At 34.8% G+C, this 14,457-nt stretch overlaps 1 protein-coding gene across 1 annotated transcript in view; it reads left to right on the top strand.

Annotated features, from left to right (window-relative positions):
* Nucleotides 1-14,457, top strand: part of SPATA17 (spermatogenesis associated 17) — an 89,555-nt gene that overhangs the window by 1,997 nt on the left and 73,101 nt on the right. The window contains exons 2-4 of the mRNA XM_071425964.1: nt 1,950-2,039; nt 4,215-4,296; nt 9,842-9,892. Of these exons, the coding sequence (XP_071282065.1) occupies nt 1,950-2,039; nt 4,215-4,296; nt 9,842-9,892 (223 nt within the window). The remainder of the gene's footprint in view (nt 1-1,949; nt 2,040-4,214; nt 4,297-9,841; nt 9,893-14,457) is intronic.

Raw genomic sequence — 14,457 nt, 5'->3', positions numbered from 1 at the left:
CAAATTAGACCATTCAAAGGGTCCAGCAGAGCAACAAGTCTTAGTAATGTTTTTCTGATCTTAATAACATTCCTGTTGTGCTTTATGCATAGCTCTGTTTATGTGAGACATATAAGATGTCCTGAGCTGGCTATTTAGGGAAAGCACCTTTCTAGAGAAGAACTTGCCCAATGATGCCACAGTGCAAGAATACCATGAGCCTGCATTTTGAGAAATACCCTTAGCATAAGGATAAGATTATACAAGTTCCATTAATTCATTCTTTTAAGTGTTCCACAATTTTATCACTCTACTCATTCAAGAACCTACTTTTATTTACTATAGTGTCTGTTTGTCAGGTGCTTGAGTAGGCCTTTTAAACTTTCAGTACAGCTTTTGTGAAGTATCTGTGACTCTCAAGAGCTTAATTCAAGCAGTATGACAACTGGGCAATCTGATCAAAAGGGCAGATATCTGCTTGAGAAACTTCCACCTTGAAACACTTTTGCTGGCAAGGCAGCTGGGAGTGTTTGTTGAACTGTCCTGTGAGAAAAACAACTCTGTTGTTGGTTTGCTTCAATAAACTTTACAAGGACATCTCTCTCGTCCTGGACAGGCAAGACTGAATGGCAACTAAGAAAAATCTATCAGGGACTAAGATAGGAGAAGGCTTCTGCTCTCCTAGAAGACTCTTGTCACTGCCAAGTGCGTAGGACTGGGTTTGGAGCTGGCACCTCTGACATGGCCAGTCCCATATCCCCCTCATTTCCAAGCTGTAATTGTGGCTGCCTGTTCAGGGCCAAATAGCTCATAGCCTTTTGATCAAAATAATTTTCCTCTGAGGAAAAGTATTCTGCAGGTGTCTGCTTCCCGTTGAAGACTAGGAAGCTGCGCGGGAAAGGAACAAGAAAACTCTCTAGCCAGTTTTGGAAACTATTCATTTTTAGATAAAAAAGCTTTTTATCTAAAATAGATAAATAGTTTCCCGGAGTTTTGAGGCACTGAGAATGTCTGATGCAGATCAGACAGTGAAAATTTGTGCCCATTTAATGTGATTTGAGAGCACATGCTGCACCAGATGATATAAAATGAGTGGAGCTAATGTTTCTTGATCTCTGGTAGTAAATCTGCAATTAATTTCATTTTCAGACATATAATGAGGATAATCCTAATTTATCAGATAAACAATAATCTTGTTGGTATTTACTGAGGCAATTAATGTTGACATGAAACTTTGTTAGGAGAGCTAATTAAGAAAACCAACTAATAGTAACCTAAACGTCATTTTTTGTTAGGTAACAAATTAAAGAATTTGGTGACTATGTTCCTAATAAAAACGGGAAATAATAAAAATCAATGAAAATTAAATTTTAATTTTAAGTTCAAAGACTTGCCAGTTACTGACATTTTGAAACAAACAAAAGAAGAATAAAAGCAAGAGATTTCATAGCTGAGTCCTACCTCTCAGCATTGAAACTCATAATAGTAACAATTTCTTCCTGAAATCTGTGAAAAGTCTCCTCCAGACTGACAATATGTTTCTTTAATCTCCTTTAGTTTCATGGTCTTCCTTACATGACTTTTAGTTTTGTCACAAGCACTGTAGATTCACAATTTTATACAGTTATGTGATTTTTATTGTAACTCAGGCCTAATTATCATTAAAGCATTATCCACATATTTCATGTACAATGGAAGAAGTCCATATGACATGCTGACATGTATCTAAGTATTGTATGGGAATAAGAAATACCCACTCCCAAAATGAGCTGCAATATTCTTTGTTACCTGCATACTATGCAACTAATGTAAATTAAATTTTTCTGTACTAGCACTGATGTAGAATTAAAAGTGAAAAACCTGGTGAAAAGAATCCCAAGCTGCAACAATAAAACATATTTAGAATAATATTTTTGCTTTGGTTCTACATTACCATGCTGAGAATTATTACTACTTTTATATTTTTTCAGAGCTATAGATGAAGACAGGAAAACAAAGTACAAAGCTGCTGTCAGGATCCAGCGCTGGTTTCGAGCATGCCGTGTCCGAGCCTATCTGAGGTAGTATATCAAGCCTATCGTAATCCATGTTTCAGCATTGAATTTTTCCTCAAAATTTCTCATGGTATTACTTGATTTTAATAGAATTGGAGCATTTTGGAAAAAAAAGGCAATAACTGTTACCCAGTTTTTCAATAGAACTAAATATATGCTGTGTCATTGTAAGAAATAACAATTTTTTTACTTTTAGAACTGAACACAATTAAAAAGTCATGATGCTAGAAAGCACGGAATAGATACACAGTATTGTTAAAGAAATCTTGTTATGAGTGGGAGAAAAAGAAATAACTAGATGTCCCCTGGATATGCTGTTTCAGAGACTTTTCATGTAGAAACATGGAATATCCTGAGTTGCAAGGTAGTGTCTTCAAAGTCCAACTCATGGCCCTGCACAGGACAATCCTAAGAGTCATACCATGTGCATGAGAGCAGTGTCCAAATGCTTTTTGAACTTGGGCAGAATTGGGCTGTGACTGCTTCTCTGGGAAGCCTGTTCCAGTGCCCAACCACCCTCTGAGTGAAAAACTTTTTCTAATATCCAACGTAAATCTTCCCAACACAGCTGCAGCCCTCCCTCCTTGTCACTGGTCACCAGAGAGCAATCAGTGCCTGCCTCTCTGCTTCCACTTGTTGGGAAGGTGTGGACTGCACTGGTCTCTCCTCAGTCTCCTTCAGGCTGAACAGAAGTGACCTCAGCCACTCCCCTTCAAGGCTCTTCACCAGCTTTGTTCTGGGAAATGATGTATCAACACCAGACTTGATCTTGGAGGTAGTTTCCAACCTTAGTGATTCCATGATTTTATAACATCATTGTTACAAATTTCCTGGAAACTCTGGTTGGTCCATTCTCCCAGAAAGCCTTCTTCCATTTTTCATGTCATAAACCCAGCTGGCCAAACTCATCTGCTCAAACTTCTGTATTTTCATAAAACAGGGCAGTTGAGGGAGAAGGGATTGTTACACCTTCTAGTTTGACCTCTTGCCTGTTTGAATTAATTGTACATCATCCAGACCTACTGTATGAAACCTAAAGAATTATTAGCTTAAATAACGTTTGCTACTTAATGGCCAATATTTCCCCCGTAGGAAGATAGGCAGCAGTCATTATGTGCACTTAGAAGAAATGTACTTAAGCTGCATCAGAGGAGGTTCAGATGAGATATTAGAAAAAAATTTGAATAAAAGAATTATTGGGCATTGGAATGAGTTGCCTGGGAAGATGGCAGAGTCACGGCCATCTCCTGAAGTTCAAGATGTGTCTGTATGTGGCACTTGGGAATATGATTTAGGGGTGATTATGGTGCTGTTGGGTGGATAATTGGACAAGATCATCTTGAAGATTTCTTCCAACCTTGATTGATTCTATAATTCTTTGATTGTCTCTGGCTTACTTAGGACCGCAGGCTCAATCTTGCCAATTCTCAGTGTTCTGAATTATCCAAAGACTGCCTTCACTGAGTGCAGTGCAAGTCTATAAGTTTGATGTCCATAGTTAGGTGGTATGAATGATCCTTTGTACAGCTTTTTCCATTTCCCAAAGTAATGATTCAATAATTTTCTGCAAAAGTTTATGTGACATCAATTATGAAATTTTTAGTAGCAACATATATGTCTATAGAAAAATTAATTCATTAAGGACAAAGTAAACATTCACAATTAAGCTAGGTGTAATTTTATAAAAGCAAAAAGGTGTCTAAAAGTGAAAAAGTATCTAAAAATTCAAGTGTCAGTAGTTTTTGTCAAATAGTTAAAAATGGTATAATGAAATAGTATAATGGTATAATGGTATGTGAAAATGTTGCATGTGACAGAAAAAATTCTGAACTGGTCAGATTTGTTGGTTAAAACCATGAAAATGAAACAATTTATTATGCAAATTAAATTTGTAAGACTTTTTCATTAAACTTTTCTAATAGTATACAGGTAAGTTTACAGTAACCTATGTTTTCCAAAACCAAAAGTATGTATGTATGAATAAATATATGTATATAAGGGTGTGTGTGTGTGTGTGTGTGTGCATATGTATATGTATATATTCATGTATATGCATAAAGTATGCTTCTAGTGGTCATTTGTATGATGCATAGTACACTGTATGTTATTTTTATTATCATTAAAAGTTAATAGGTCTGAAGTCTGAAAAACTAATTACTTTGTTAATATGTCTCATTTTAGATATCTGAGCAAAATGGCGACTTTGATACAGAAGTGGTGGAGAGGTTATCTAAGAAGAAAAAACTTCATAGAAGTAGTGGAGGTAGAAAAGTACTTTTTAAAATTTTGTTTGGTTTTTTGTAGAATACGTATGAATAATTTCTTCACTCATCATGAAATTAAAAAGCTGAAACTCCATCTTTTATACACACAGACACACTCTTAACTGTACTGCAATAAAAAGCACTATTAATTTCAGCAAGCCTACACTTAACAGTCAAGATAAGTCAGTGTTTAAGTGTTTGCTGCCCTGGAGTGTTGGTCCCCAAACCAGCAATGAGAACTGCTCATGCAGAAGTCTGCCCACATGATACTAATTGCAGGATTGGAGTTTTACAAGATGCTGCTTCTTTTTTTTTCTTTTTTTTTTCCTTTTTTTCTTTTTTCTGGCAGAACTTTTAATTTTGAAAATAAAATAAGCCAATGTGTCTACACATTGCTATTTTATGTTTTAGTGGTTTAAATTTCTTACTTAATGAACCTAGAAGTATTTGAGGTCTTGCCTTAAGGCACAAAGCAGATTGTAGTTGATCTAATTCCTGTGATGGACCTGAAGAGAGCGAATGTGTGTGATAGCACACAAGCTAAAACCTCTGCTATCAGGTTTAGGGGACTAAGAAGAAAATAATTTAACATAAAATATGTGATTTACTTCACTAATTTATCAATTTATATTAATGTTTTACAATACTGTTAAACTTGCTAGTCATTTATTCTTGATTAATTTTGTTAAATTGCTGATTTAAGTCAAAACATATGATTAAAGAAGTAAAAAAGGAGCTAAAATAAACCATATAATACCAACCAAAGTTCATACACCCTACTAAATTATGTTTTCAAGTATCAGGACTCGCATGCCTGAAAGATCATTTATTTTTTCCCCAAGTCTATCAATAATCTGTGTAAAGATTTTCTCTCTTCCAACTTACTAACTGGCTTAACTGATAAATGATGAGCCAACCTTTCAGTCTGAGGTTTTCACTCATCTTCTAAAAGTAATTCTTGAATACAGAGCAGATAGCTACATGGTTGCATTGGGATCTGTTTTGAAAAAAGTAGGACTTCAGCTGAATATTATTCTGAGTATAAGGAAGGTTTGTTTAATCTAGGAAAGCTTCTGTAGAAGAGAGACGTGATAATCTATATTAAAATTTGTTAATGAAAAGAAAGGATCTGTGCAGTCACTGGAACAAGGGAAGGAAGAAATCAACGTGATCAAGCAGATTGCCTGTAATCACAGACCTGAGAGAGCTAACAGCATAAAGCTCTCCTCAGCTTTCAGTTCTTGAATACAATTCTGAAAAGTAAAATAAATATGTCTTTAATCAATAAAGCCTTACGAATATTTAGTTCTTCAAACAGACATAACTGAAATTCTTGCCAAATCTGAAGTCCATGGAACAATGTAGGACAAAAAATTCTGCAACTTAATACACACATTCTAAATCAGATGATGAATTCATCCAGTTTCTGGATTCCAGTACTTATCCAGTGCTAGCCAGGGCTCTAGAGGAAGAGAATCTCATTAGAAAGCTTACAAATTTTACAGCAATCAGCACAGGAAATGATCTTTTCCTCTCAAACACTACATTTTGTTTTGTTTTGCCATCACTTTGATTGGAGAAGACTAAATAGAACAGCTTGATTGGAAGCCAACCTGAGTACCACAGAAGTATGAGATAAAAAGGCACATTCTACTCCCTTTGGACTGCTGTATTCAGTGTATTTTGGGATGGACTTGAAGTGTGAGTTAATACCTTATATTTGTTATTTTACTATCTTTATTCAATTAACGGAATATGTAAAAAGCAAAATCTCAGCAGCTTAATATAATTTTCAAGTTAAAGGATCAGGCAATGTTTGCAATGAACTCTTGCTAGTAACTGTTGTAATGACTCCTGACTATGAAAGACAATGATGCATTTGGCATGATAGTTCCTTAAATACACTGGTCACTTTAAAATTTGTCTGCTGATAATGATTGGATTGGTATCTGCTGCCAGCAAACAAGGCAAAGCATATGCACAAAATACCCATGATTGCTTGATAATAAATCATTTTAATGATTATATTCAAAATTGTGAAATGTGAATGGTACTGATGCGGAAAATAACAAAGGCTGAGGCTCATCAGATTGGCTGTCCATATGTGCATCACCACTAGTATTTCATTTGCTTCTCCTCCAGAGCCTCTTCCTTTGATTGTTAAGAGATATATTTGGTAAAAAAACCTAAAAAAAACATGCAACTACTGATGGCATTTATATGATTAAAGTTATGTGCCTTTCTATTGTAAATAAAAGTGATTTGATATAAAGCTTTGTTTCCTAATTAATCTCAAGCTAAAATTAAGAACTGCCCTCCTACAGTTTTCTTAACAACTTGGTTACATTGATTGTGTTGGATTCTGAAAGTTTGCGTGACCTGCAGGAAGGTACGAATTTTAGAACCAGGGAAACACCAGAACATGAAAGAAACTATGCATCATTGTTTCTTTAATACTATTTTCTCAATTCCAAGGAATCATTTGCTAAAGCAAGGGGAATTGTAACATTTCATTATTATATGAGGCTGGTATGCATGATGGCCATATTTTCAGTTTATTTTGGAAGGAGATGCAGTTGAGAAAAGTGAATATTTTATGTTATGTAGTTTGGCACCACCATAAGTGATTTAGCTTCAAGTCAATAACCAGTTTTAAATAGTTCCAGTCCAATAGGAATTAGGCAAATACCTATTTGCTCTACAAAACCCCCCAAAATACACTATGATCGCATTCACAATTTAGACCACGTATTGCTTCCTTCTCTCAACCTCGATCTCATTCTCAAACTCAGTCAGATCCCTGATTCTTCAAATTCTTTGAATTTGTCATTTTGTATTAACTCTTTAAAACTAAAGAAGACACCAGTCAGAGCACATTTGTAGATGTTCCCCAAGCATGTTTTTAAATGCAAAATGAGAAAGTATACAAAAGTTTGTGTATACAAGGCTTCAAATATATTTTGAAAACCTATGCTTAAGGTAAGCTGGTAGGAAGGCCTGTATACTAATGTCAGAATTCATGACAAAGACATCCTGGCTCAGAAGTAGAGATGGCACATGGATGAGATGGGAAAGTAATTCTTTCCAGAGAGTCAACGAGGCAGTGACACGTTTGAATTGGCACTTAGTGAAAAATGAGGGGCAATCTATAGGGCATGGGCTGAACTGCATGAAGTTCCACTTAAACATAAGAAAAGTGTCTTCTGGACAAGCAGGCCCCAGTTCTGGAAAGAATCTTTTGCTTATTAATGCAGCACATAAATGTAGACTTGTGTTGAAGCACTAAATTATGACACTAAATTATGACACATTGTTTTTGTGAATAGCAATGGACACCTTCTCTATCATTTGTAATAGTGGAATTTTTGAATCAGGATTAGAAAACAGAGGGCAATTACATTTGTAAAAGAACCTAGATGGTGACACAGCCTTTGGCTTTTGGTGCAAGAATAAAGTTGAAGGACAGTTGCTTGAGCAGTTCTGCATTGGAGAGACTTGTGATTTAGAGCAAGAGTTGAGTAAAAGCAGGAATGTGTAACTTCCTTCTTGTTTTGGGTGACCCTCTTAAGTGGTGGTTGGGTAAGGCCTGGATTCCTCACACCTTACTGTGAGGAATGTGGGGTGTGCAAGATCAGACCTTAGTTGCCATTGACTGTTTTTGTAAGTACTAGGGGGAGTTCTTCAATACCTGGCCAAGCTCAGAGTCAAAGTGGTCCCACATTGTCTCTCAGTATGGATGATATAAAGAGCATTAATGATGTAAGGTGTCGAATTTATTATGTTCTTCAGTGAAATGGGATGCATTCAGACCTAAGTGCTCACAGCTTTCAAATATGAGAAGAATAAACAAAAAGGTGTAAAATTGTTTCGTTTAATCACTGATGGACAGAAGTCTGATGAATGTTTTTAAGCTTAGGAACATTTTAAGCTTCCATTAAAACGTATTTTATCTATTTGGTAGTGTGGTAACTCTTACGTTCCCTTCCAAAGAAAGAAAAGATGAGCTGCAACCCAAAATTGTATCAATTTAACCAAGCAAGGGATAGCTATCTACAGTTAGTATCACTCAGTAAATACCTATGGAGAATAAAGGGAAGAGAGACAGTCCATTATTTATTCTAATTTGTACATTTGGGGTAGATTTTCCCTTGAATACATACATATATATATATGTATATATCTATGTGTATGTATGCACATCCACACGTACGTGTGAAACTTCTTCGAACTTTAACAATTCTGCAGTTTTCTTTCATACAAGAAATATCTTTTGTACTGTTTCCATTATTAGTAGATTGGTATGATATTAAAGTGAGCATTTAAAATGCACCTTAATTAAACTGCAGGAATTATGCCTTGCTTAATGTAATGAAGAAAGAGAATTTAAAATGAAGTAGCATCATTGTGTTCATTTGTAAATAACATATTGCAGCCAACTGTTTCTTAATTGCCCAGACTGTTGATAAATAATCCAGTCCTGCTGCTCTCCACAGACAATTTGCCTTGGATCAGACTAGGCAATTCAAATAACACTAATTACAGTGAAACCCTTTTATAGTGAATTCCTGTTTGCCATGGGGGAGAAAATCACTATATCAGGGGAAAGCACTTTTGCCTTTGATTTGTGTCTAAAACATGAGAAACACATAAAAGCTGCATGTTGTGCTAAATAAAGGACATACTCTTGCATTCAAAGTACTTATATTTTACTTTTTATGATACAATTGTGAATTATGTTCATTTTGCATTTGTAATTAGAGGGCGGAACAGATGTGAAAGCTTAGTTTAAAGTGATGTATCCATTAAAATAACCTATGCTGCCAAGTGATTGCTTAGTATAATAGGGGATTCGTTCACTATGAGAGGAATTCTACTTTATTGGAAGGAAACCAGGACTTCAGGAAATGTTTTCTATATCAGGGGATTCACTGTAACATGGTATCATTGTATTTATGATTTTATGATGTTAAAATGCATATTAAATGAAACAAAATTCCCAACGATTACTCGGGAGGCAGCTAAGTACATAACATTTAGTACAGATGGTTGGAAGGCACAATTTTGCTCCATCACTGCATCCGTATCCTTGAACGATTTCGACTGAAGACAGCATTTCTCTGAATTTTTCATTAAACCAGACATCTTGAAATATGAATTCCTTTTATGTTTCTGTGAGTTTTGGCTAAAAGAACCCCAGTGAATAAATCATACAATACTACATGTCACCAGCACTTGTGAATATTTCTGCTTTGTTATTCTACTCTCAGTAGAGCACCATTGATTATCAAACTCAGCGGAGAGCATTTTATGATCATATATCTCCATTAGCTCCTAGTTTGACTACCATAGATTTTTCTGGTTAAGCCTGCATTATGTATTAGGAAGCCTATCTCTTCAATACAAAGTTTGATTTTATTCTCTCTTAGCCTAGAACTCTTATTATGTATTATGTATAAAGATTCTTATCTTTTATATGTAAAAATAGCAGGACTGTCTTTGTGTAACTGAAATATGTGCCATCTTTTTTTTTTTTTTTATTCACAGAGAGCATATTTTATTAAGAAGGAGAAATTCTACAATGAAATGGCTGTCAGGGTAAATATTTCTTCACTTGTTAAACAAATGAAAAGTCAATTGTGCTCCGAATTTGCTTTTAATAAAATGAGCAAAGCAGAATAATATACACTTGATTGATATGCTGATGGCAACAGCAGGAAATAGTACATAGTTAAAAATTAAAGTTTCACTAAGTCGTCAGGGTTGTATTTGAAAACTGTAGCTGAATTTGAGGTATATCAATGTGTCTTGCCCCATTTAAATGTCCATTGGACCTTATCATGTGTGATACTGATAAAACCCCCCAACATTCTATCTGCCAGTGTTCTTACAAATGTAAGAACATTTGTTCTGCAAAAGTAGACATATATTTTCAATTCTGACAAACTACAGGGCTTTTAAGCTTGTTGAAGTGGCTGTGCTTTTTCTCTTGTTAGTGTATGGTATTTGCTGTATTGGATCTCAAGAGTTAGAGAACACAGGACAATTTCATTGCTTAAACACAGAGGTGGAACTGAACTCATTGATGATATTAAGAGTGAATTTTGCTAGATGAAGAAATGTATAAACAGACCTTGAACTTCAATGAATCGACAGCCAATGAAGTTTGTTGTGGGTGAAACTGCAAAACATATATAACTAGAAAGTAGCTTTTTTTCCTGAACTTTGAAACTGCGCTTGAACAAATATGTAAAACAAATATGGGGAAAACATAAAATAATTTTTGTGATTAGGTCTCTTTATGTTGCTTCTTTTTTTCATTTTGTGATATAAAACTGCTTTACTTTAGAAGCCTGTATCTTTTAAGCTGGGCACCTTACCTTTTGAATTCTACCAAATGTAGGAATATGGTGACAATGGAGATTAACCCAGGGATTAACACAGGGAAGCTCATATAGAGTAAGAAGATTGTCGGGATGGATTTTAATTTTGTGGCCTCTCTGAGTCCAGAATGACTCAGAGTCAAGAGACCTGTACTCATCAGGTGTTTTGCTTAGTTCTAGTTCTCTCAAATGCACAAAGTAGAATCATATTTGGTGCATGTTAAAGAGCTGAAGGTATTTAACAGCAGTTTAATACCTCACAAATGTACCTTTTTGTTGTTGTTATAGTTCATTCCTTACTTAGCTAGTTTGAAAATATTCCACAGTAGATAAATGCTATTTACTCATGCAGCTGAGATCAGTGAGAAAACGTAAGATGTAAGCCAGCTCTTAAAAGTTGCCTCTGTACTTCCAGAAGATATTTGAAGACCAAATTTCAGAGGTAATTATGTATTCTAGTCAAGTGGAGTTTTGCATTTGGACTTTCATTTTTAAAAGAAATTGAATGTGTTCCCATTCATTTGTAATGGAAATATAATGTTGAATCATTAGGTGATATAAATCTTCAAAGTACCATTTTTTCAGTCATGTCCTTTTCTTTAATGGAAATTTAAATCAATAGAAAACAATAGAACAGATCTTTATTTAGTTGCAAATGTCAGAATCTGATTTTCCTCTATCTAAATCTAGTGCAGCCATATCTGCAGAGGAGACTTTAAATGCTACCAGTCTGAAGCACTGAATGCTTTTGTGTTTTGTTCTGTCCTGTATTTCTTGAAGAGCTAATCAAGGTCCAATAGCAAATCAGGCCTGTTGCATTTCTGCACAGATCATGTATGCTCAAACTTCAGGCTTCCTAAGCCAACAGTTCCTTATATTCACTCATCATGAGCTTGATTCATTATTAATATAACTCAGTGTTCTAAAAATATAACTGTGTATGTTCTTCTATTTAAGCACTTTGTTTTGTCTTATGGTGTTATTGACTATTTATTTCAGTTTATAGTCACTCTTTAGAAAGGCAGTTTCAATTTTGGTATTTGAAGTATCGAGAGCATACACATGCTCATGGTTTTGAAGCCAGTCTACATATCTTGTCCTTCTGGATTGCATTTGGTTGTAATCAGAGCTATCAGTTTAACCTTTTAAAATTAAATTAGAGATCTTGTTTAAATCGTTTTCAGTTTTGAGGCAAAATATGATTCTCTCTCTTAGAAGATTTAAGGTTCCTGTAAATTTTCAGCAACAGAAGTAATCCTATGGCAAAAAAAAATTCCACGAGCAGATGGCTTTTGATTTATCAAGGTTTTGCCATTTGTTTTAGTGCTTAAAATAAACATTATTTATAAGACCACTTACATTTTGATGTTACTTAATGAGGAATATGCATCATTGATTTGACTAGCTTAAGAGGTCATTTAGAACTTGCCCGTTAACAAGCTGTAATCTGCTGAGCACACAATGACTTTGTTTAAAATTATCTGTTCAGTGCTGATCAATGACAATAATTGTTTTGTACCAATCACTATTGAAACTTGCTAATTACTTTGAAGGGCATACACACACTTGTCTCTTCTTTTTCAAGAATTTTTTAAATGTTCACCTTGGAATTAAAAAGAAATGCAGTCATAACATTATACTTTTTTATAAAAGCAAAAATTTAGGACTCTCAAATTGAAAATATGAGCATCATCAGAAGGCTTTTTAAAAATGGTCTTTTCTAAAAAGATTAATCTTCAGTTTTGGGATTACTCACAAACAGTATTAGGGAAACAGAAGTCAGGCATAAAATAATCTGAGACACAATGCAGTTTTTCTTACTTAGGTTTCATTCAGTTGAAATCAGTGAGTTCATTCTAAACAGAGAGTGGTGTAAATAAAGGTAGAGTGCAGCATTTAATTGGTAAACGGAGCCCATTGGAGGTAATTATAGCTTTATACTATTTGAGCCTTTTGTCTTTCAGTTTGAGTTTTGATCCTTTAACCCAGAAATATCCAGTTCTGCATTTATAACTGTGAGGTGAAGACTGTCAGAAAGAGTTTCAAAGGGACCATAATCCTGCATTAATGAGCACATGGCTATATGGGAGCCAAGTTGCTCTTGTTGAGAAATTTTGAAGCCAAACAAAAAAATAAAGCTAAGATCCTTATTCGCATGCAAAGGATTTTGCTTAATCCCAGATCTCTGAAGGCATACTCATTCTCTGCTCTTTCTCTATTCCTTTTTAACCCAATAAGCTTGTGTATGAGAAAGTAGTGTTGCAAAGAATATGAAATTTACTATCACCTAGTGCAAAGCAGCATGTCCAGAACCTTTCTTGTTCCCAGAACTCTTATTTGTTCATATTATAACAATATGTAGAGGTCCAAACCCTTTTCACTTAAAAAAAAATCCCAAAAAAGCCCAAAAACCAAAACCATAAAAACCCAAAAGCAAAGCAAAGCAAAGCAAAGCAAAACAACAACAACAACAACAACAACAAAAAGCAACCAAAAAAAACCCCCAAACCAAACAAAGCCAATCATAAACAAATAACAACACATAGGTAAAAAAAATACAACTTTTGAAATTTGTTTTAAGTCTTATTTGGAAAGGGAGGAAATTCCATGCTGATGCACAAAGGGGAAATAGAAGAACATTTTAACACTGGAAGTTAATATTTTGTTATTCTTAATAACTAACACATAAAGAATTACTGAGAGCTTTTCTGTGATTCTTATTCTCTTGTTAAATCTTGCATAAAAGGATAATTATAACTGTACCGCAAGGTGCCATCAGTTGAGGCCAAATGTTGGTTTTTACTTTGAAGGATAGTGTTTGGGGGTTTGAGAATGCAAAATGGTGCCTAAGTATGAAATTTTCAGCCCTGCTTTAGTTGGTGTCATTTTAGATGGCTCCGGTAAAAGTCTGGAGGTGGAAAAATTGCATACTTTTGTCAGTTGTCACAGTGGTACAGAATTAGACTGTGCTGGAACTCCTAGTAGCAGAGAGAGTTTTGCCTGTTACTGAAGAGCACTCCCAAGACTTGATGATAAATATTCTGAAATTACTGAGTGTAATGGTTACTGATAATCTGGGCAATTGGCAGCTTTTTTAAATTTGCCTTCTTCCTGAATCAAACACAAAAGCCATGACATGGCCTTCCCCTTTTTATTTATTTTTTTTTTAGGTACTTATTTAGAAAGAGGTAGGCTAAGAAAAAAAGCCAAATAGCACAAACACGGGTTTCACTCCACTTAAAAAGTCATCCCTTGGTTCTGGAAAGAGAAAGGTTGATTTAAAAAAAAATGTTCCTTATAGATACAATGAAGTGTATAATTTCTTGAAAAGTCTGGTAGCTAGGGGCTCACAGGAAAAGGAGAGCTCTTAATACATTGCAACATTTTACTTTTCTATTCATTTAGATAAGGAGATAGAGATGATACTTGCTTCTGGATAGTAAAACCTCCAACTTCTTGCTTTTTAAATGTAGATTCTGCCTTTCAGCTGTTATGTCTTTTAAGATTTCAAAGCTATAAAGGTCAAAGAGATGGATATTGTAGCAAATGAAGCTACTGCAGACTAGAAGATAGAAATTGGGATATTAAAGTAGAAAAATATTGAGAAAAAAGGAGACAAAATGCAATGAAGTAAAGAATATTTTGCAGGAAAATTAATAATAAGTTCAAGGATGGAAGGATTTAAATATGGAGGAGCTAGACCCTGAGAAGAGAGGAAAAGATGGTTAGTCTGTTTTTCAGATGCAGACATCCAGAGTACACTGACCTCTTATGGCGAGG

The sequence above is a fragment of the Agelaius tricolor genome, unplaced genomic scaffold (assembly GCF_023055355.1).
Source record: "Agelaius tricolor isolate 1412-34295 unplaced genomic scaffold, bAgeTri1.0.p SCAF_1, whole genome shotgun sequence".
NCBI lineage: Eukaryota > Metazoa > Chordata > Aves > Passeriformes > Icteridae > Agelaius > Agelaius tricolor.
Note: the sequence above shows the minus strand (reverse complement) of the source record. Positions and strands in the feature narration are given on the sequence as shown.